This window comes from Thamnophis elegans, chromosome 9 (assembly GCF_009769535.1).
Source record: "Thamnophis elegans isolate rThaEle1 chromosome 9, rThaEle1.pri, whole genome shotgun sequence".
NCBI classification, from domain to species: Eukaryota; Metazoa; Chordata; class Lepidosauria; order Squamata; family Colubridae; genus Thamnophis; species Thamnophis elegans.
In genome coordinates this window covers 73,131,218-73,153,807 of record NC_045549.1, presented here as the reverse complement: position 1 = coordinate 73,153,807, position 22,590 = coordinate 73,131,218, and the positions used below count along the sequence as shown (strand labels likewise).

Sequence of the window (22,590 nt, the reverse complement as noted above, 5' to 3'; positions counted from 1 at the left end):
TCCTTCTCAGTCCTCCAAAGACTCCCAAGATACTGAAAAAATCAATCTTGCTTAATCCAACACAAACGATTAAACCGGCAAGCTATCAAATCGGGAAGCTGTCGAACCTTTATTTTCATCCTCTAAGTTTATGATTGCGCACATTTCCGTCAGATCTGACAGGTTGTGAATCTTGACGCTACAATAAAAAGAAAATCGATTGCTTCAGTAGTCTCACTTTAACAATAAATTGCATAACAACAGCTATGTAAATACAGAATTTCTTGAGAGTTGCTTGCAAAATTGAACTGGTAACATCGATTTTTTTTAAAAAAACCCAACTCTCACAGCCAAACCTTTAAATGGTGAGAAATTACAGAGAGCTGTTCAGTCAATCTTTTGTTTGGCTACTAGATTTGTTTAGGCAAGCAATTCTAAACTGTTTGGGTCTCAGGAACCCATTCCATTCTTAAAAAATTCTGCATGTGTAAAATTCTAAGGTACTAAGAGCAAGTCTTCTCATGAAATTAAAAAAAAATATATGTGAGAACTGTACTTTTATTCAAATGACCTTACATGGAAATATCATGCCTCACCAGTTATCTCCACATGATGCAGCTTTGTTTAATGATTCAGTGATCGCAATGCCGGCCAAGGAATCTTTATGATCAGAAGCTTGGAAGATCTCATGGCCAATCTCTTGAACCTGCGTTGAAATCACCACAAAATAGCCCAGGGAAAAACCAATCATGATATAATTTTCACCATACCTGCAAAAAACAATAAACAGAGCCAAAAATAAAACCCTCTCAGGCATCGTAACTCCTGGCAGAAACAATGCGGAAATCATCTTAAATTGCGAAATGACTGTAGAATTGAACGTGATCAGAGAAACAGAAAAATTATCCAAAAATTAACTTACATTTCTACCAAAAGATAAGGTGCTGAGAGAGACTCAGTTGCATATCTCTCTTCAGGGATATTACATTTTAGATTGTAAAATATTCCAATCTTTTATTAAAATATATACCATATTTTTCAGAGTATAAGATGCACCTTTTTCCCTCAAAAAAGGCTGAAAATCTGGGTGCGTCTTATACACTGAATGCAGCATTTTTGCCTCCCGAAACCCCCTCTTCACCAAAATGGCCATGCAGAGCCTTTAGGAGCCTTGCAGTGTGTTCCTGGGGGCTGCGGAGGACAGAGATGAGCAAAAAACGGGCCATTTATTTGCCCAATTTTGTCCGTCGGTCCCCCCACCCCAAGGAGCATTTTACAAGCCTCCTAAAAGCTATTAATGCCCTTTTTTTTTAAACAAAAAATGGGCCTGTTTTCGTGAAAAACGAGTTGTTTTTGGGAGGTCTGCAGAGTGCAAAAACTTTTTTTAAAAAATTTGCCTCTTCAAAACTTTGGTGAGTCTTATACTCCGGTGCCTCTTATACTCTGAAAAATGCAGTAATCCCCCCAAATCTAACTAAATAAAACAACCAAAACTCAAACTTTAAAATTATGAATTAAACTGCCATAAGTTGACAGAGTGGGCTTCAGTTCATAAAAACAAAACAAAATATATTTGTTTTTAAGTTGCTACACAGTACTCTTTTGTTCTTGTTGTTCTTGTTGCAACTGACAAATACAATCACTCCAGAGAAACATTATTACTTTAGGGGTTACTTACAATTTGTAAGCTACTATCTTTCCATAACGTTTTTGAAATGCTAGTTCAATTGGCTTGTCTGGATCTTTGAAGTTAAAAAAATATAATGTCTTTTGTCCAACTACAATGCACACCTGAGAAAAAAAAGAGAAAAGTTATTGAATGAAGGCAAGAATGTTTCCAATATAAATAGTCACACTTTCTCTTGTCTGGTGGGGATCAGAATGGGTGAAAAATGGGGGGCTCGGAGGCTGAAAATAGGACACGCAGAGGGCAAAAATAGGATGCGGAGGCCAAAAATGGGGCACACGGAGGCGGCAATAGGCAATGGCAATCTCTGCAGCCTGAAACAGCTGATGGTTGGGAGGCCAATCCAACCAACAACCAGCTGCTTGTGCTAATCAGGCTGTGCTGAAGCTGAATCTGAAACAGGTTGTTTGCTGTTTGCTGCAAGGAGACAAATTGCTTGGAGGTAGAGGCCAAAGGGTGGGGGCCGGCGGGGCTACATTAGGTGTATAAGACGCACCCAAATTTTCACCCTCTTTTACAGGGGAAAAAGTGCGTCTTATACACTGAAAAATACACTAATTTTTTGCCAGTCCAAAATCTTTTGTATAAAGATACTGCCATATCACCTATGAAATCTGAACAAGACGTTAGGGGTAAACGTCTCATGGAAAAAACAGGATGATTGCATATATATATATATTTAAAGTCACAACCCCTGGTATGCCCAAATATGGGAGGAAGGACGGACACAGACAGACAGACAGACAGACAGACACACACACACACACACACACACACACACACACACACACACACACACATATATATATATATATATATATATATATATATATATATATATATTTGTGGCAGATATATATATATATAGCTGTGGCACCCCTGAGATATTGGAAGACTGTTATCATGTCTCCCCTAGTCCTGCTTTTCATTAATTCATATATAGACACACACACACACACACACACACACACACACACACACACATACATACAACTGGGGAAAAACTATAGTTGAGTGGCAAAATATTAAATATTCTTCACTTTTGCAGGTTAAACTCCCCAGAAACAAGCTGCCTTATTAAGAATCAGAGCAAAAGAGGTTGTTTTTTTAAATTTCAAATGGATTTTTCAGCATTAACTTTTTTTCCCTATTTCTTTCTTTTTCAGTGGTCTTTCATTCAGGAAGATGAAGCAAGGCCGGTGTAATATAGTTCTAGGATGGTCATTAATAACCTACTGTGGTCTCACTTCCTCCTGTTTCTTCATCTGTCTTCATCTTGACAAACTCCATGTTGCTGGGGTCTTCTCTCACTGCTGTCTGCAAGAATAAGATTCCGGATTAACTGAATTTATAGCATCTCTTTGTAAAGAGTTATACAAATGGGAAAATGAAAGAAGTAGGGCACTAACGGGTTGATTGAGAAATTGTCAGTAACCATTTGGAGGATATTTTAGAGACACTGACTGGATTTTTGTTTTGCTCTAAGAAAGGTATATTTAATAATTCAGTTAAGGTGTATTTTATAATTATAGTTACCTGATAGTGATGTTTTGCATTAAAGGTAAAGGTTCCCCTCGCACATATGTACTAGTCATTCCTGACTCTAGGGGGTGGTGCTCATCTCAGTTTCAAAGCTGAAGAGCCAGCGCTGTCCAAAGACTTCTCCGTGATCTTGTGGCCGCCATGACTAAATGCTGAAGGCGCACAGAAGGCTGTTCCCTTGCCACCAAAGTGATTTCTATTTTTCTACTTGCATTTTTACACGCTTTCGAACTGCTAGGTTGGCAGAATCTGGGACAAGTAACAGGGGCTCACTCCTTTACACGGTGCTAGGGATTCAAACTGCTGAACTGTCGACCTTTCTGATCAACAAGCTCAGCGTCTCAGCCACTGAGCCACCACGTCCCTTTAATGTTTAATATTTAATTAATGTTTTGCATTAATAACCTGTAATTTCAAAACAAATCCTAAACCGATTACGGTGTTGATTTGAGATATGACTGTTTGGGGATTCCTATAAAGAACACACACTGAATAAACAGAGGAAAAGTGCAAAGATTTCCTGTAATTTTTTCATCTCTTGCACATAGCAAAAATATAAATTTATTACCACTCTGATAGTGTCTCCTTCATGGTTGCTAATTGTTATTAATTTGTCTTCTCCGCCTAATGCAATTAATTTTTCTTTGCTCCAGCAACCGCAGGTGATCCGTTTGGTGTGCTTGCCTGGTAAAAGAAGACAGGCAGAAAAATCCCCAACTTTTTACAATACAATACAATAGCAGAGTTGGAAGGGACCTTGGAGGTCTTCTAGTCCAGTGGTCCCCAACCCCCGGTCCGCGGACCGGTGCCGGGCCGTGGAGTACCTGGCACCGGGCCGCGCAGCGGCCGGGGAGCATGATCGCTGCAGCGGCCGGGGGCCATATTTGCAACTTTGTAGTCCTCATGAACGCGCCCTTTCTCTGCCCCCCCCGCCCCAGATGTGCGGGGCTGGGGGGGCGAGGGGAGGCCCGATCTCCCCCCCGCCCTCTTGCTCTGCTCGCCCCGGGAGGGAGGGGGCGGCGGCGGCGGCCTCGGCCCGAACTTGGGATGCTGCTGGCGGAGGCTGCCTGGGAGGCGAAACTTTGTCCGCGGACTCGCCCAGCCCGCCTGCCCCGTGGAATGACGAGGGGGGGGCAGGAGGGGGCGGCGGCGCTGCATTTTCCTCCCAAGGAAAAACTAAGGTTGCGGGGGGGAGGGGCGCAGCGCGGCCGTTTCGGGGGAACTTGGGGAGCTTCACCGTTCCGAGAGGCGCTTCGCGCGCAGCCCCACCCAGGTAGGAGATGTTTTCCTCCGCCGAGGCGGGGAGGGAGGGCTTTACGTAAGACTCGCGGCGCAGCTCTGCCCCCCCTCCTGGAGTGTCACCTGCCTCCCGCCCCTCCCCCCCGCCGCTCCGCCGAAGCGCTTTTTGCGTCAGGCCGGCGGGGCTCTCGGGGGCCCTTCGGCCGCAGCCCGCCTTCTCCCCCTCTTCCCTTCATGGAGCGCGGTGCGGAGGCCCACCCCCTCGGAAGCAGCCGGCCTCCGCCGCGCCAGCCGCCCGCCCGCCCGAAGTAGGACACGGCGCCATCTTTTTCCCCCGCCGAACTGCAGCGAGGAAAAAGGGCTGCCCGAGCGAGCGGATTGCGGGGTTGGTTCCCCCTCCCTTCCCCCGGCGGCCGAGGAGGAGGAGGCGGGGCGGCCTCGCAGGCTGTCGGCCTTGGCGTGAAGGAAGCCCCCCCCGCCCTGCGGAACGCGCGCCCAGGATGGCCGCCTTCCCACCCGCCGGTCCAGAAGGCCGAGGGAGGCTCGTCTGACTGGTCCGCGGCGATAAAAAGGTTGGGGACCACTGTTCTAGTCCAACCCCCTGCCTAGGCAGGAAACCCTATACCATTTCAGACAAATGGCTATCCAACATCTTCCTAAAGACTTCCAGTGTTGGGGCTTTCACAACTTCTGGAGGCAACTTCTGTTCCACTGATTAATTGTTCTAACTGTCAGGAAATTTTTCCTCAGTTCTAAGTTGCTTCTCTCCTTGATTAGTTTCCACCCGTTGCTTCTTGTTCTGCCCTCAGGTGCTTTGGAGAATAGCTTGACTCCCTCTTCTCCATGGCAGCCCCTGAGATACTGGAACACTGCTATCATGTCTCCCCTAGTCCTTCTTTTCATTAAACTAGACATACCCAGTTCCTGCAACCTCATATGTTTTAGCCTCCAGCCCCCTAATCCTCTTTGTTGCTCTTCTCTGCACTCTTTCTAGAGCCTCCACATCTTTTTTACATCATGGAGACCAAAACTGAATGCAGGATTCCAAGTGTGGCCTTACCAAGGCCTTATAAAGTGGTATTAACTCTTCACATTATCTTGATTCTATCCCTCTGTTCATGCAGCCTAGAATTGTGTTGGCTTTTTTGGCAGCTGCTGCATACTGCTGGCTCCTATTTAAATGGTTGTGCATTAGGATTCCAAGATCTCTCTCACTTTTTGCTTCTTAATAACTCTTTATTATGGCCTAAGCTTTCAACAGCTTTAGAATGAGAAGACATGCAGAAAAGACGAATAAACCACAACATCTCATTTACAACAGAAGCAGAAAAATCAGTAAAAATATCCCACCGGAGCCAGCAAACGCAAGGGCCAAATTGGGCTGTTTCTAAAGGCGAGAACAGAGTATTTATTCATGAAAGGAGAAAAACATAACTAGTATTTCAGATAATGCCCAGGAAGCTGAGGCAATTTTTTTAAATATTATAAAATATTATATAAAATTATATAACACGTATTTCAGATATTGCCCTGGGAGATGAGGTAATTTTTTCTATATTATGAAATATAATATAAAATTAATTATATAATTATTTAGATAGTAATTAACTTTGTGGGTAAAATTCTGCTTTTTTCCCCATGCTTAAAATTCTGTTCTCAAGGAAAATACTGGAGAAACCTGTCTTGTATCCAAAATATGGACTGAGTATGTTCTTCACTTGTAAAAGCAAAAGACCTGTGATAAATGGCCGCCTTAAGGCGAACCGAGCACTCTTGACTACCTGCACCAAGGACTATGTCCGAGCATTAAGAACCGCAAAAAGATCATATATTTCTGCCTTGGTTGCGTCCGCCGAGTCGCGCCCAGCCGCCCTGTTTAGGATAACCCGCTCCCTCCTCAATAGGAGGGATGCGGGAGACCCCTTGCAGGGTAGGGCTGAGGATTATGCTCAATTCTTGGCGGACAAAGTAGCTCGGTTTCGATCGGACTTGGACTCCACCGCAGTAGGTCCAGCTGAGTCACAGGAGGATCATTTGTTACATCAGCTCTGGGTTGAGTTCCAGGAAGTTGCCTCTGGGGATGTGGACAAGGCCATTCGAGCTGTAAGTGCCTCCACTTGTATTTTGGACCCGTGTCCCTCCTGGCTGGTGGCTAACAGCAGGGAGGTGACACATGGCTGGATCCAGGCGGTTGTCACCGCCTCCCTTCGGGAGGGGCACTTCCCCGCCGTACTTAAAACGGCGGTGGTGAGACCCCTCCTGAAGAAACCATCGTTAGATCCAGCCATCTTAAACAACTTTCGTCCTGTCTCCAACCTTCCCTTTATCGGGAAGGTTGTCGAGAAGGTGGTGGCCTTTCAGCTTCAACGGGCCTTGGAGGAAGCTAGCTATCTTGACCCCTTCCAGTCCGGCTTCAGACCTGGTTACAGCACAGAAACCGCTTTGGTCGCATTGACCGATGATCTCTGGAGGGCCAGAGATGGAGGCTATGCGTCCATCCTGGTTCTCCTTGACCTCTCAGCGGCTTTCGATACCATCGACCATGGTATCCTTCTGCGACGACTGCGGGAGGTGGGAGTGGGAGGCACTGTTCTGCGGTGGTTCTCCTCCTACCTCTCGGACAGGTCGCAGTCGGTGTTGGTCGGGGGGCAGAGATCGTCCCTGAGGCCCCTAACATGTGGGGTACCTCAGGGTTCGGTCCTATCCCCCCTACTATTTAACATATACATGAAACCGCTGGGCGAGATCATTCGGAGGCACGGGATAAAATACCATCAATATGCGGACGATACGCAATTGTATCTGTCCGCCCCGTGCCAACTCAATGAAGCGGTGGACGTGATGAACCAGGGTTTGGAGGCCGTTAAGAACTGGATGAGTGCTAACAAACTGGTACTCAACCCGGATAAGACCGAGTGGCTGTTGTGCTTCCCCCCCAATAATTTGGCTAATACACCAACGCTTAGGCTGGGGGGTCAAATTTTATACCCCTCAGATAGGGTCCGCAACTTAGGAGTCCTCCTGGATCCACAGCTGACTTTTGATCACCAGCTGTCGGCTGTGACCAGGGGGGCATTTGCCCAGGTTCGCCTGGTCCGCCAGTTGCGGCCCTACCTAGACTGGGGGGCTCTCACAACAGTCACTCGAGCCCTTGTGATCTCTAGACTGGAATACTGCAATGGGCTCTACATGGGGTTGCCCCTGAGGTGCATCCGGCGACTACAGCTAGTCCAAAATGCAGCCGCGCGAGTGATAGTGGGCGCACCGCGGTTCGCCCACGTTACACCTGTCCTCCGCGAGCTGCACTGGCTACCTGTTGGTCTCCGGGTGCGCTTCAGGATACTGATGACCATCTTTAAAGCACTCCATGGTAGTGGATCTGGGTACTTGAGAGACCGCCTTCTGCCGATTACCTCCCTAAATCGACCAATTAGATCGCACAGATTGGGCCTCCTCCGAATCCCATCTGCCAGTCAATGTCGACTGGCGACCACACGGAGGAGAGCCTTTTCTGTTGCTGCCCCGACCCTGTGGAACGAGCTCCCCATGGAGATCCGTACCCTCACCACTATCCAGACCTTCCGCGCAGCCCTCAAGATCTGGCTCTCCCAGCAGGCCTGGGGATAGGTTTCCAATTACCCGCCCGAGTGTTTGATTGCTGAATGAAAGTTGTGTTTTATTATTTTTTCTTTGTGCACATATTGTTTGTTTCTGACCTTGCACCCCCCTCCCCTGTGGTTGTAAGCCGCCCTGAGTCCCCTCAGGGAAAAGGGCGGCATATAAATCCCAATAAACCTAAACCTAAGTTGATTACAAAAACGAAGATCTGAACTAGCCTAAAAATGATTATCAAGATATTCGTCCTTTTAATCCAAAAGCTTGGAATAGCTTTCAACAGAATTAACTAATAAAACTTAAACAAAGGAATGAGAGAAAAGTTCCAAAATGATTGGGGGGAAAACACTAAGCCAAAGGCATAACCTGAAAAAGATAACTATCTTAATATTGCTAGCCTCTGCCAATTTGTTGTAGGATGGTAAAAATAAATTCCCAACTTGGCTTTAGAAAAGGAAATGCCCCCACTTTTATTGACTCCATCGAGATATTCCAGTGGCCAAATGCCGGAAGGGAAAAAATGCAATTTATATATCAGCCTGAACATTCCACAAGATTCTGGGTGAAAGAAATGCTGAAATAACTTGGGAATAAATTATTTCTGTTTTTGTTTCTGAACCGGGTGATTGTGAACAGTTTTAAAGCACAACTTTTGTGTGCAGCCGCCCTCTTGAGCTGTTTTACCTATTGGATATAAATTATTTCTCCCTTGCGCAGATGTTTCATTTCCAAAATAGGTAACCTCATCATTGCGTCTGGTAGCAAACCCCACATTTGATATGAAATATCTGCAAAAAACTCACCCAGGTCAGAGAACACCAAGAACTCCACAGTTCAATCCTGAGCTGCAAGTATTCTCTCCTATCAGTAACACATTTGCTTTTTTCTGACTTAAACTTGTTATATTTTAAATCCCCCTCTTCAGAAAATATCCCTCTACAGTTTTCAAACTACTGACCAAGGATAGGAATCTTGCGGGAAGTCTGGCGATTATATATTAGTACATTTCCTTTAGCTGTTCCAGCAACTAGTAAGGCTTCAGTTTTTGACCAACACAAGAAAGACATTGGCTCCCTGAAATATAAAAATAAAAGAAAAATAAGCTCTGCTGAATTAAACAATATTTAGCTGATTACAACTTTATTTTTGAGGAATAAACAGTACAACAAACAAAATCAGAGCGTGTAACTAGCATGATTCAATTATAAATAAAGTAATAGAAAATGCAGCATAAACTATGCACACAATATTTATCCACAGTTCTTGGTATGAACTACTCATAAAATTAACAGAAAATAGAACAATAAAAGACTCTCATGTCAAACCCCATATCTTTAAATTACCAAATTCAAACAACATTTGCATTTGGATAAATTCTTTAAAAATATAGTTATTGCCCTTGCTTAAAATAGGTCTTCTAAGGGAGAAGGAAGAAGTGAAATAAGATGGAAGAAACGATAATAATCCAAGGAGACGACTTTGGAGAAATTATCCATAACCATGAAGTCAACAAAAGACTAGGGTGAAGGGAAAGTATTTTAAAAACAGACTGAACTCCAACTCCTTGAAGTACAAGAGGAAGTCTACACAGGTAGACTTGCATGAACATTGTGTTGTGTTGTGTTGTGTTGTATTATAGTTATTTGCAGGATGAAGCACTTCTTCGTTAGCAACATGGACCAAACAGCAAATCTTTAGGATTCAAGGAAGACATCTTTGTTGGAAGATCTCTTTGGTTAAGTTTTTTGTAATTCCTTATGCAAATTACATAACATAGTGGCACACAGAACATGCCAACTTGCAGGTAATCTACTCCGTAAGGAGAATAATCAAATTCCCAAGATGGCAGTGAGATGGACACACACATCAAATGAGGACACCCTTGAAATACATGGCATTACATTACCTTTAAAAATAATGTTCTTAAAAATGTGTGATTTAAGATATTATAAATGTTAATCAGATTGATGTCACTTAAATACATAATTTACCTGATATATTTATATAATTCTAGAGCTGTGGTGGCACAGTGGTTAGAATGCAGTACTGCAGGCTACTTCTGCTGACTGCTGGCTGCCTGCAATTTGGCAGTTCGAATCTCACCAGGTTCAAGGTTGACTCAGCCTTCCATCCTTCCGAGGTCGGTAAAATGAGGAGGACCCAAATTGTTGGGGGCAAGAGGCTGACTCTGTAAACTGCTTAGAAAAGGCTGTAAAGCACTATGAAATGGTATATAAGTCTAAGTGCTATTGCTAAGTTGTGGTGGCGCAATGGTTAGAATGCAGCATTTCTGACTAATTCTGCCAACTACCAGCAGTTCAATCCTGACTGTCTCAAGGTGCTATTGCTATTATATCACATTACATTACATTAATTTGATAAATAAATTACCTCATGCTAGTATCCATCAAACTGGTTTTATTTGTATTGGCATCCCACAGATAAATAGCACTGGATTTATCAGCAATAATTGCTAGAGTATCTCCATCTTGATCCCAATCCATAGCGATGCAGTTCCTATCAAAGGACAAAAATATCCAGATGCTCTTTAATAAACACTACTGCCTTACACTTATTTTATAACCTGTTCCCAAACTACACATGAAGATACTGGCACGCTAGCTGGAGAAAATCTATTTGGATAGATACCTTATTTTCAAAACCTGTTTTAGATCATCCACAAGTGAGATTTTTACATTTAGATCATCAACTGAATTTAGACCATCAATCATCATACTAAGGTCATCAACTGAGATTTAAAACTTACCCCGGTAAAATAATTTCATTTTTCTTTTGACCATGGCGATCAAAGACTTTGACAGTGTGACTGTACCTTTAAACACATAAAGAAAAGTTCATAAAAATCACAGTAACCTTTTCCACGCGCATATAAAATCAGTGACAAATTTTTTGCAACTCTTGGGAAGCCATTTTCATTTCTGCAATGTCAAATCCGGACACCTAGGATCTTTGATTCATTTCTCTTTTTTATCTTACCCTGTAACCGCAATGTAGTTTCCTAAGGTTTTTTGCCAAGCAAATTGCACAGGGGCACTGGGCGCATCCTTCTCTGACAGGGTGAATACACGCTGTGGAGGGAAATTGACAATTATACATTTGTAAGTCTATAGAGGTTCTTGGTCCTCCAGGTCATGGTTGTCCCAAAGGGGTGTTTTTTTTCCAGGAGGCTGCTGGACTTTCTGGTTTTTTCTTTTGAAGACGTTTCGTCTCTCATCCAAGAAGCCTCTTCAGCTCTGACTGGATGGTGGGGACTAGAAGGATTTTTATTCCATGGCCTGGATGACTAAGAATCTCTACCGACTTTTAGCTATACAATTTTGGATGAACAGCCTTTGGATGGTGTGGGAGTAGGAATGGATTTCCAGAGGAGGGGGAATTGCAGACTACAGGAACCAAGAGCACCACTCAGGTGGCCCTGAGGACACAGCTAAATCTCAAAGGGTTTCAACGACCCTCTAAAAAGACACAAATGACCAGCTGTCTGCAAGAAATAGAAATCCTTCCATTCCTCCTGTCAGAGCTGAAGCTTCTGGGATGAGAAGTGAAAAGTCTTCAAAAGAAAAAAAAAGAGAAAGTCCAGTTGCTTCCTAAAAAAACCAAAACACCTTTGGGATATACATGTGTAAGGTGTTGTTTTTAAAGGCTTTATTTCAATCTGCAGAACAGACCCCTCATATCCTGGACATAAATTGTTTCAACTTCTACCCTCAAAACGATGCTATAGGGCCGGGATGGTAAACCAATGGCACACGTGCCACAGGTGGCACGCGGAGCCATTTCTCAGGGCACGCGAAGTAACTTCCGGTTTGCTCGGAGGGTCATTTTTTTGCCCTCTGGAGGCTCCAGGGAAGCTTCCTGAAGCTTCCGGAGGGCCTCCGAAAGGGCAGGCGAGGTTGTGTGCGACCTCCCCAAGCTCCTATAAAGCCTCTGGAGCTTGGGGAGGGCGGAAAAAGCATGCAAAAAATGGGGGGACAGTGCCTCTCATACGCGCGTGCGCACTGGGGGGGCGTTGCATTTTGGGTGCAGCACGCCCACGCATGATCCCCCTGCGCTCCCCCCACTTATGGCATGCAAGCCAAAAAAGGTTCACCATCGCTGCTATAGGGCACACTGCACATTGCACACCAAGACAACTAGACACAAGGACAGTTTTTTCCCCGACCGCCATCACTCTGCTAAACAAATAATTCCCTCACCACTGTCAATCTATTTACTAAGGCTGCATTACTATTATTCTTCTCTTCCTTCCTATTACCTATCTCCTCCCACTTGTGATTATTGTATCTTTCAATTTATATTGTTTTTTGTTTCCTAGTACAATTTGATAGCTTATTAGTAACCCTGACGACCACTTAGTGTTTTATCTTATGATTCTTGATGAATGTATTCTATATTATTTTTCTTTATGTACACCGAGAGCATATGTACCAAAGGCAAATTCCTTGTGTGTCCAATCACACTTGGCCAATAAAGAATTCTAATAAAGGCCAGCTTGCAGCAGTCTCTCCTGTTGGCAAGATGATGGTGATGGTTGTTAGGAATATAATCTAACGGTTGGGTTGGCAATATATAAATCATGTAACAATGCTATACCTGTTTCTTTAAATCATACTGTAAAATGTGATTGGTTGCTGTTTTCCTCAATCGGCTATAAGAGGGAGCCAGAGTGACTGTTAGCTCTCTGTTTGTTAGATGCTGGGCTGATCTGATCTGAGTGTTTTGGAAGCTGGCTGTTAGAAAGTGCCGTGAGCTATTGTAAGTTTTGCAACTGCTAGCAAACTTTGAGTACTGAACTGATTATATGATACTGGACTATGTTATTTGGATTATCCCTTTACTGAGAGACGTTGATGACTGACTGTCCTATCCGTGTATGACTTGGACTGTTTGATGGGCTCTGATACCTCTATTTCCACAAAATTAAAAGCCTATTTAAACTGCGGTGTCTCTGTATGCTGGTTTGTGTATTCTCCAACACAACTCCCACAACGCTTCTCCCAACGGGGAGCTTACCTAACAATGGTTATTATTATTTACTTTATTCATTAAACCTGAAATTTAGTTAACTGAACATTCAAACATGCATCACAAATACCATTGACTGGTGCTAATGGTTGACAGGGGTTGCTGCCAGCGTCTTAGGTATCAATCAAGTACCTTCTTAAGATGTATTATTGTTATTATTATTATTACTATTATTATTATACAATTGTATCACAGCGGCCAGTTGTTTCGCCGGATTTGGCATTGGTTACTAGTCGGGCCCCACCCAGGGGCCTAGGACGTCGTAACGTATTTTCGTAATATGCGTGCAGATCCAAGCAGTGCGGCTTTTTGCATTTGACTGATGGAGATTTTGTCAATTTTTAACTGTTTTAAATGTAATTCCAGGGCTTTTGGAATAGCACCCAGTGTGCCAATTACCACTGCTGGTTTGTGCCATAGTCGTTGAATTGCGATTTTTAAGTCTTGGTATTTCGCAATTTTTTCATGTTCTTTCTCGTCGACCCTGCTATCACCTGGTATTGCGATGTCTATGATTGTAACCTTATTTTTCTCAACCAGTGTGATGTCTGGTGTATTATGCGCCAGTATTTTGTCCGTTTGTATGTGAAAATCCCACAAGATCTTGACCATCTGATTTTCGGTGACTTTTTCAGGCTGATGTTCCCACCAGTTTGTTGCTGTTTTAATATTATTAAATAATTATTAAATATTATTATTATTATTACTGTTATTATTACTGTCATTATTATTATTATTACTATTATTATTATTACTATTATTATATCTAACGAATGAGAAGAGAGGACTCCTTGGAGGAATGTCTTGGGAAAGATGGAAGGCCAAAGGGAGGAAGAGGAAAGGCCGAGATGGCTCGAATAGAATTAACAGAGCTGGAAGGGGTCTGCGAGGTCATCCAGCCCACCCCGATGCATCGCTCCAGGCAAAGGGCCGTCCAGGCTTTTCAGCGACGGAGGCTCCTTCTCCCCCAGCTGCCTCTGAGCAGGCAGGCAAGCGTTCCACAGGTTTTTTCCCCCCCACCCCACCCACCCTCCGTTCTTCCAGGAGGAAGCAAACCCCACCGGTTGAACAGCCGCCTGTCCTAACCAACTGGGAAAGCTACGGGCCGCCCGAGAGGGGAAGGAAAAGCGCTGAGTCCGTTCCTGGCAGAGGAAACCGGGCCACGGCTGGCCGGAGGGAGCCCCCTCGACCGCCCGCACCCCGCTTCAGAACAAAGCCGCCGCCGCCGCCTCGGCCTTTACCTGCATCTTTTTTCCCCTCAGAGGCCGAGCGGCGGTAAAAAGGGGAGTGCGCATGCGCATTCAGGCGCCTGGCCTGCCCTCGCGTCGGCGTCACCCGGGAGACGGCGGCCCCTAGAGATAATCAAAAGGAGTAAAGGGAAGAGGCGACCGTCCTTCGGAGTGGTGTTTCATCAAGAGTTATGAGAATGGAAAAGTCACATTAGCGCAGTGTTTCTCAACCTTGGCCACTTGAAGATGTCCGGACTTCTTCAAGCAAATGCTGGCTGGGGAATTCTGGGAGTTGAAGTCCGGACATCTTCAAGTGGCCAAGGTTGAGAAACACTGCGATTAGCGTATGAGAAGTCAATGAATTCTCATCCCAGGGATAAAGTATAAATGCAACGATCTAGCAAATTACGCTATCAAGTGTACATGGAAAGCTCTAGTGTTCTTGGGAAATCTACAGGGCCCAGGAAGGCAGGGTGGAAGGAAGGAAAAGGCAGACCAGCTGCAAGATGAATGGGCTCAAGGAACACCAGCCATGGAGAAAAGCTATGCCTCGAGTTATTTATTTAAAAAATAATAATAAAGGTGGGATGAGGAATAAATAAATAAACAAACCTGGAGAAAATCCAAACGTCAACGTGGACTTGACAGCCCACAATCAAAGTCCTTTCTATTTTGTTTTTAAATGGCAAACTAATGTGGGAAGTTATCATCCAGCCCTCTGAAATATCCTAGGAAATATTGAAAAGGCAGAATATTTCTCTGGATGTGAAAAGAAACATGTTTTAAAAGACAGAATAGTTGCCTATAGCTTTCTGCCCATCCCCAGCTAATGGGCCATTAAGATGGCCAGGCTAGCCCACTTTACATAATAAAGACTTCACCAGCAGCTACAGAAAGGCATGATAATATACTCAACTGACCACAAAGCATCTGAGAACTCATCACAGCCTAGAGAGTAGCCCCCTGCATGGCACCATGGGAGTCTGACAACCAATCAGAATACATTTCTTATACAGGAACAGGAAACAGAGAGGTGGGACTAAACAGGGTATAAAAAGCCTAGCAAGCCCCTTCCTCAGCCCTTCCCTTCTCTTCACCTACATTGAAACATGTGATCACCTTTTCTGGTCAGGGCTCAAGCCATGTGGCCCTGTCCAACAATAAACCATCTTTCCAAACAGCCTCCATGTCTCCAGTGTCTTCTTCCCCACTTGGAGCTGAACCCAGAAGGACATTTCTTTCAACACTAAAAGATTGTCAGGGAGGAAAGTGATTCCTTAAATCCATAGAGAAATAATAAATGAATGGACGAATTGTAGGAAGTTAGCACCCACCCCCTTCTCCTAGAAAAATGAAATATCCTGGGAAATATTGAAAAGACAGATTATTATATTTCCCTGGATCAGAAACGGAGAAACATGACTGAGAATCTCCGTAGACATTTCGATTCTGCCTTCTCTGTTTCATTTTATGCTAATCGTGCCTGAAATCCCATCACAATAAAATCAAGGTTTAGTGAGTGGGATCGCATGGAGAATGTCTGGCGGCTGCAGGACGATTGAATTAGAAAGTTAGAAAACACAGGTCTTAGATAAAAGGCAAAGGTAACATATGTGCTAGTTATTCCCGATTCTAGGCAGCGGTGCTCATGTGTTTCAAAGCCGAAGAGCTAACGCTGTCTGAAGACGTCTCTGTGGTCATGTGGCCGCTGAGGTGTTGACAACACCTTACTTCGGCTGCTATGATTTTAAAATTCAAAGCTATTATTTTGATGCTGTCAGAGGTTGATGCAAGTAAAAATAGCAGAAAGTCTCAATCATCCATTCCCTTTCCTTTGTTATTATTTGCTTTTTCTGAACATAGGTAAAGGTTCACCTCGCACATATGTGCTAGTTGTTCCTGACTCTAGGGGGCGATGCTCCTCTCTGTTTCAAAGCTGAAGAGCCAGCGCTGTCCAAAGACGTCTCCGTGGTCATGTGGCCGCCAAAGATGCACAGAAGGCTGTTCCCTTCCCACCAAAGGTGGTTCCTATTTGTCTACTTGCATTTTTTACGTGCTTTCGAACTGCTAGGTTGGCAGAAGCTGGGACAAGTCACGGGAGCTCACTCCATTATGGGATTCGAACCACCGTATTGCCAACCTTTCTGATTGATAAGCTCAGCGTCTTAGCCACTGAGCCACTGCGTCCCTATTTTTTTCTGAACGTACAGAGGCCTAAAATGATTTCTGCAAATGCAAACTGAGATTTAGTCCGTGTTATTATTCTCCACCAGTGAATCTGGACAGCTAATGAGTGCTGCTTTCTTTCATTTTTGTCTTACCTCTGACCAGGTGCGTGGGAGGGGGTAGATATCCAAAGATAGTTGTGGAATTCTGGGAGTTGAAGACCACAAGTCTTAAAAGTTGCCAAAGTTTTAACCCTCTGCTCTAGGCCAAATCCGGCACACCAAGCATATATTAACCATGCTGCCATTCGTTTTGCTGACTGAGTAATGCTCCATGACCACCATCCATTTCTTTTGTGCACGATCAAAGCCCCTGTATTCCTAGGCAGTTATTTTGGAGTTGACCTGGACGTGTTCTCGGAGCTCAACAATCTACTGTAAAATGATGTATCATTATCAGGTTCCAAATTTTTTTTGCAGGATCTTCCTTGACTGTGTGCTTCAGGGCACCCAAACAACCAGCTGTTCTGACCCAGGCTTCTCCAGCAGCACGAAGTGGAGTCTGCGTCCCGATAAACCCCTTTTATTTAATTGACAGTGAATTCCTCTCCAGCAAAGTCTTTCCTCTCCCCGTTTTTCAAGAGAATTCACAATTACCAACCTTTATCAGGCTTGGAGAGTGGCCAGGCCGAGATCTTTCAGATGCCATAATACTTGGCAAGGATGCAGGAATGAACTAATTGTCTCCTGCAAACTCCACTCCCCTTTCGCTCCTCTTTTATTTCCTCTGGGAGGGGCCATTCATCGTCCACTTTTGGCAATGGTAGGATTCAAATAATTTTAACAACCGGTTCTCTGGCCTAATGATTTCTTCCAACAACCAGTTCACCAAACTGCTCAGAAAGTTAACAACCGGTTCTCCCGAACTGGTGCGAACTGGCTGAATCCCACCACTGACCTGTGGCCTTACTCCCAAGTCGATCCCTGTTCGTTAGCTGTTCCCTTTGTCTGTGCATGCACACACTGGGAATAGGCTCCAGCTGTTTGTCTGCCTCACTGCTGTCTGACTCCGAAGGCAGCTGATAGCTGGCATAGGGCTCTGGCCCCCTCTCTGCCTCTGATACAGAGCCTTCATCAGAGCCAGACTCCAGGACTGGCCCATGTTCCTCCCCAACCTCCTCACTGTCTGAATCTCCTACCAGCTCTACTGGTCGCTGACGGGCCACAACAACGGTATACTGGGCGTGGTTGGGAAAGCTGTATCACATAAACTGAATATATGACAATGTTTGTGTTGTACACTACCAAAGAAGGTAGAGAACCACGAGAACCAGATGTTTGATGACGCACTTCCTAAATAAAGATCCCAACCGCAAAGACTGGAAATGCACTGTCCACAGAGCGTTTTCCAAATATAACCAGGAGAGAAGATGGAATTCAATTCTTTCATATTATATTTTTAATTCAATACAATAAAATTAATTCCTTTCAATCTGTTGGATAGGTTTTCCATTCGACATACTAGAAACTTTTGTGGCGTGTGGATTGCCTTGTCTAAGGCGTCGGGAAGCAAAAGGCCCTTGGATCATAAATGAGATGGGAAGACAGCTAGAAAACTCGTTCAGGTAATAAGAGAGGGAACTCTGCAAAAAAATAGCAACAGAGCTGGCCCTCCACGTACCATCACAATTCAGCCCCAATTTTCCGTTGCTAAGCAAGACAGTTAACTTATTCTTGCTTCATTTTATGAGCTTTCTTGCCACAGTTGTTAAGTGAATCTGGTTTCCCCATTGACTTCCCACATGAACCCAGGATGCTTCAACCATCAAAAATATGAAGCAGTGGCTGAAGCATCCGGATTCCGATCGCGGCCGTAAGTTACCTTTTTCAGTGTCGTTGCAACTTCAAACTGTGGCAAATGGTTAAGTCCAGGACTAACTGTTGTGGCCCACCAGCAGCCAGCAGAGCTGGCAGCAGATTTGGACAGTGAGGAGGTTGGGGAGGAAGATGGGCCAGTCCTGGAGTCTGGGGAAGGCTCAGAGAAGGGCTCTGTGTCGGAGGCAGAGAAGGGGTCAGAGTCCTATGCCACTTATCAGCTGCCTTCAGAGTCAGACATCAGTGAGGCAGACAAACAGCTGGAGCTTATTCCCAGTGTGCGCATGCGCAGAGTTGCCAGACGAAGGCTAAAGAACAGGAGTGGACTTGGGAGTAAGGCCACAGGTGGACGGTGAATGGCCCCTCCCAGAGGGAATAAGAGGACTCCTTGTCCCAACAAAAAACCCTTTTATTAATTGACTGTGAATTCTGCTCATTCACATCCAGCAAAGTCTTTCGAGGGAGGATTTACGGTCACAGACCTTATCTGGCTGGGAGAGCTGCCAGGCCGATATTTGCAGAACTTGGCAAGGGGACTCGGAGAGTCATGAACCAATTAAGCAAACTAATTGTTTCTGCAAACTCCACTCCCCTTTCGCTCCTCTGGGAGGGGCCATTCACTGTCCACCTGTGGCGCTTACTCCAAAGTCCACCCCTGTTCTTTAGCTGTTCCCTTCGTCTGGCAACTCTGCGCATGCGCACCCTGGGAACAGGCTCCACCTGTTCTTCTGCCTCACTGATGTCTAACTCTGAAGGCAGCTGATAACTGGAATACGGCCCTGGCCCAGTCTCTGCCTCCGACACAGAACCCTCATCCGAGCCTTCCCCAGACTCCAGGACTGGCCCATGTTCCTCCCCAACCTTCTCACTGTCAAGCTCAGCCAGATCACTCACTAAGAGGCAGCGTTCTTCTTGATGGTCTACACCAGAAGTTGGCAATTTAGCACAGCAGATAGATGGAGGTGATGCTGGGAACGACGTGTTAGTCTTCCTGATGTGTGTCCTTGCCTTGAAATTTGGATCATGTCTCTTCAGCTGTTTACTTTGCCTATGAAGTTGCTTTTGCTTTGGGAACTTGCTTTGGGCTACTGGACGGGACTCGTCTTTGCCTCGAGGATTAGTGTTTGCTTCATTTGACCTCCGTCCACAGGTGGTATTCAGCCGATTCTGGAGAACCGGTAGCTGAAATTTTGAGAACCGTCAAATACCACCTCTGACTGGCTCTGCCCCCATCTATTCGCTGCCTCCCAAATGCCAGCTGATCGGCTGGGTCCTCTTTTGTTGCCTTGCACAGAACGGAGCTGGAAAGCAGGTTAGTGGGGTGGGGAGGGAATGGAGATTTTGCAGTATCCTTTCCCCGAAGTGGGGGGGAATGGAGATTTTGCAGTATCCTTCCCCTGGAGTGGGAGGGAATGGAGATTTTGCAGTATCCTTCCCCTGGCGTGGGGAGGGAATGGGGATTTTGCAGTATCCTTCCCCTGGAGTGGGGTAGGAATGAAGATTTTGCAGTATCCTTCCCCTAGAATGGGGAAGGAATGGGGATTTTACAGTAGCCTTCCCCTGGAATGGAGATTTTGCAGTATCCTTCCCCTGGAATGGAGGTTTTGCAGTATCCTTCCCCCAGGAGTGGGGAGGAATGGGGATTTGGCAATATCCTTCCCCAGCCACGCCCACCAAACCACACCCACAGAACTGTTAGTAAAAATTTGAATCCCATCATTGCCTCCGTCGCCTCTTGTCTTTTGGCAGATTGCAGTAAAGGTGGCCTTGTCAACAAAACAGAGCAACGGAACTACTTCTGAGTAATTGAGCCATGTGCAGAAACTGCTTCAGGGTAGCCCAACCTGCCTCTTCGAATTTACGACGGCACTGGGAAAAAAGTAACCCATGTTCAGTTTTCACACTTATGGCAATTGCAAGCAACATCCCCATGGTCACACGATCAAAATTTGAGGGCCTGGCACCTGGCATGTTTTTACATGTCCCAGGGCCCAATGTAGAAAGCAGAATCAAAGGCAAAGCCAGATTCACTTTAAGCATGGGAGTGATTCGCATAACAACCGTGGCAAAAAGTGTGGAAAAATCGACTAGAAGTCACTTAGCAACTATCTTGCTTAGCAAGAGGCTCAACTGTGGTCGTTAAGTCGAGGACCTTGTAGTGATTTTAACAAGGCACAAAAGAAAATATAAAAAGCGAATGGCAGGTTGGAACATCCAAATATTTCATAATCATGTAACCTATCAACCTTAAGAAAATTCCACAGGGGAATCGCTAAACACTATGAAATAATTGAGCTACAGAAATTTGATCTTAAGGAAATTGATCAGTCTTTGATTTGGAATGTAACTGAACATCTGAAATGGGCCAAACGCGATTATTATTATTTTGTTATTATAACACTCTGTCGATGCCTATATAAAACCTGTGGAAATGTCTCATTTAGGGCCAGCTGAAGTTAGCCACAATCATGGTATGTTTTGGAATAATAATAATAATCTGAGCCACTTTGAATCAACCTCATCAACTCTTCTTTTACTGCAATGTCTTGGAAGTGGCGATCCATAAAGTGACAATACAATCCCAGTTCGGAAAGATATGCAGGATTATTTCTAGGCTATGTAAAACCTCCTAACAAGACCTGGGGTACTCAGGGATGGAAAGCTCTTGAAAAATGTACTCCGTACCTATTCCCAAGTGTAAGACAAGAATTAAAATAAGGCTTCAGTTTAAAGAGAAAAGAGTGCAGCAGCTCTCTGAAAAAAACTACAGGCTGTCATTGACTTACAACAGTTCATTTAATGACCGCTGAGAGTTACAACGGCACTGAAAAATGGACTTACGGCCACTTTTCACACTTATGACTGTCCAGCATCGCCACGGTCATGTGATCAAAATTTAGACACTTGGAGAGACTTCCGGTGACATCGCTGCGAGGTCGACGCAGGGGAACGGGGCTCCGCACCCCCGTGCTTCATCTTTGTCGTCAGAGGGCCCACCCAGGGGCTAAAGTCACACTGTAGGGGTGACTAATAAGAAGGGACTCCATGTGGGTCACGGAGAGAGGCGGCACTCCAGCTGAATCCAGGGTTTTTTACCTCTATACCGAAGACGAGGCGGCCATCATGGCACCGTGAAGCAGGGGCTGCCAACAAAATTTAGACACTTGGCAACTGGTTCATGTTTATGACGGTTGCAGGGTCCCCGGGGTCCTTTGGTTCCCTTTTGTGACCTTCTGACAAGGAAGGTCAATTCCCTTAACAACTGTGTTACCCACTTGACAACTGCAGATTCACTTCACAACTGCGGCAAAAAGAGTTGTCAAATGGAGCATAACTCACTGAACAAACGCCCCACTTGGCAACAGAAATGTTGTGCTCAGTGTCGTAAGTCAAGGACTACCAACATAGGCAATCAGAGGTGCCGCATTTGTCAAATCAGAAGTACACTTGATATTTCCTTTGCATGTGGTTTGTTGTACCATGTCAAGGAGGAGGAAAAGGAGATGGAGGAGGAGGAGGAGGAGAATGAGAAGAAGCAAATAATAAAAGAAGCATTTGGAACAAAGGAAGATTACAAACATCTTGCAAAAGGACATAAAATAAATTGTAAATCTCTGGCTACAGGACAAATAACAACAAAAGTTCCTTTCCTGCCTCCAGAACAATCAAAATGAGTGCCTTTTCCCCACTTCTGATTTCTGTACTTCAAACATGCTATCTTATCCGTAATGTATTTCCATTACCAAGACATATAGACGTGTACATAAACTGCATTACTGGTGTGTGTGTTTTTTAAAAGTGCACAATATTGGTCCTTTTAAAAAAAAATCCTTTATACAAATAGATTTGAGATCAGTCTCTTTGCCTTGCGGAGATACACAGTACCTGGCGTTTTTTATGCTTTAATAATTTGATGTGAAATCACCAAAGAGTCTACAGAAGAGGCCACTGTTTTGCTACTAGAGTTTGACAGTCACCACACAAGCCCCAGCCCTTCCAAGGCACAACGGTGCGACCTGAAATAGGAAAAAAGTAAAAGAAAAAAGAAAAAAAAATCAAGGACAACATTATCAATACGACTCACAAATACTTTGTAAAAGAGAAGTCAGCTTTTTGGTGGAATAGAAATTGCCTCCAAAAATCATGGACACTCCATCGCTGGAGGTTTTTAAGAAGAATCTAGAGAGTCACTTGCCTAAAATAGTATAGGTGC

At 44.7% G+C, this 22,590-nt stretch overlaps 2 protein-coding genes across 3 annotated transcripts in view; both read right to left on the bottom strand.

Annotated features, from left to right (window-relative positions):
- WDR19 (WD repeat domain 19) overlaps positions 1-14,418 on the bottom strand; it is a 48,395-nt gene extending 33,977 nt beyond the window's left edge. The window contains exons 1-10 of the mRNA XM_032224492.1: positions 14,350-14,418; positions 11,060-11,151; positions 10,830-10,895; positions 10,454-10,579; positions 9,021-9,136; positions 3,777-3,892; positions 2,903-2,983; positions 1,658-1,770; positions 576-749; positions 108-178 (exon numbers count right to left, since the gene is read on the bottom strand). Of these exons, the coding sequence (XP_032080383.1) occupies positions 108-178; positions 576-749; positions 1,658-1,770; positions 2,903-2,983; positions 3,777-3,892; positions 9,021-9,136; positions 10,454-10,579; positions 10,830-10,895; positions 11,060-11,151; positions 14,350-14,409 (1,015 nt within the window). The 5' untranslated portion in view covers positions 14,410-14,418. The remainder of the gene's footprint in view (positions 1-107; positions 179-575; positions 750-1,657; positions 1,771-2,902; positions 2,984-3,776; positions 3,893-9,020; positions 9,137-10,453; positions 10,580-10,829; positions 10,896-11,059; positions 11,152-14,349) is intronic.
- A 7,194-nt stretch (positions 14,419-21,612) lies between these two features.
- KLHL5 (kelch like family member 5) overlaps positions 21,613-22,590 on the bottom strand; it is a 38,968-nt gene continuing 37,990 nt past the window's right edge. For both annotated transcript variants that reach the window (XM_032224406.1, XM_032224405.1), the window contains one exon: positions 21,613-22,393. In XM_032224406.1, the coding sequence (XP_032080297.1) occupies positions 22,337-22,393 (57 nt within the window). In that variant the 3' untranslated portion in view covers positions 21,613-22,336. The remainder of the gene's footprint in view (positions 22,394-22,590) is intronic.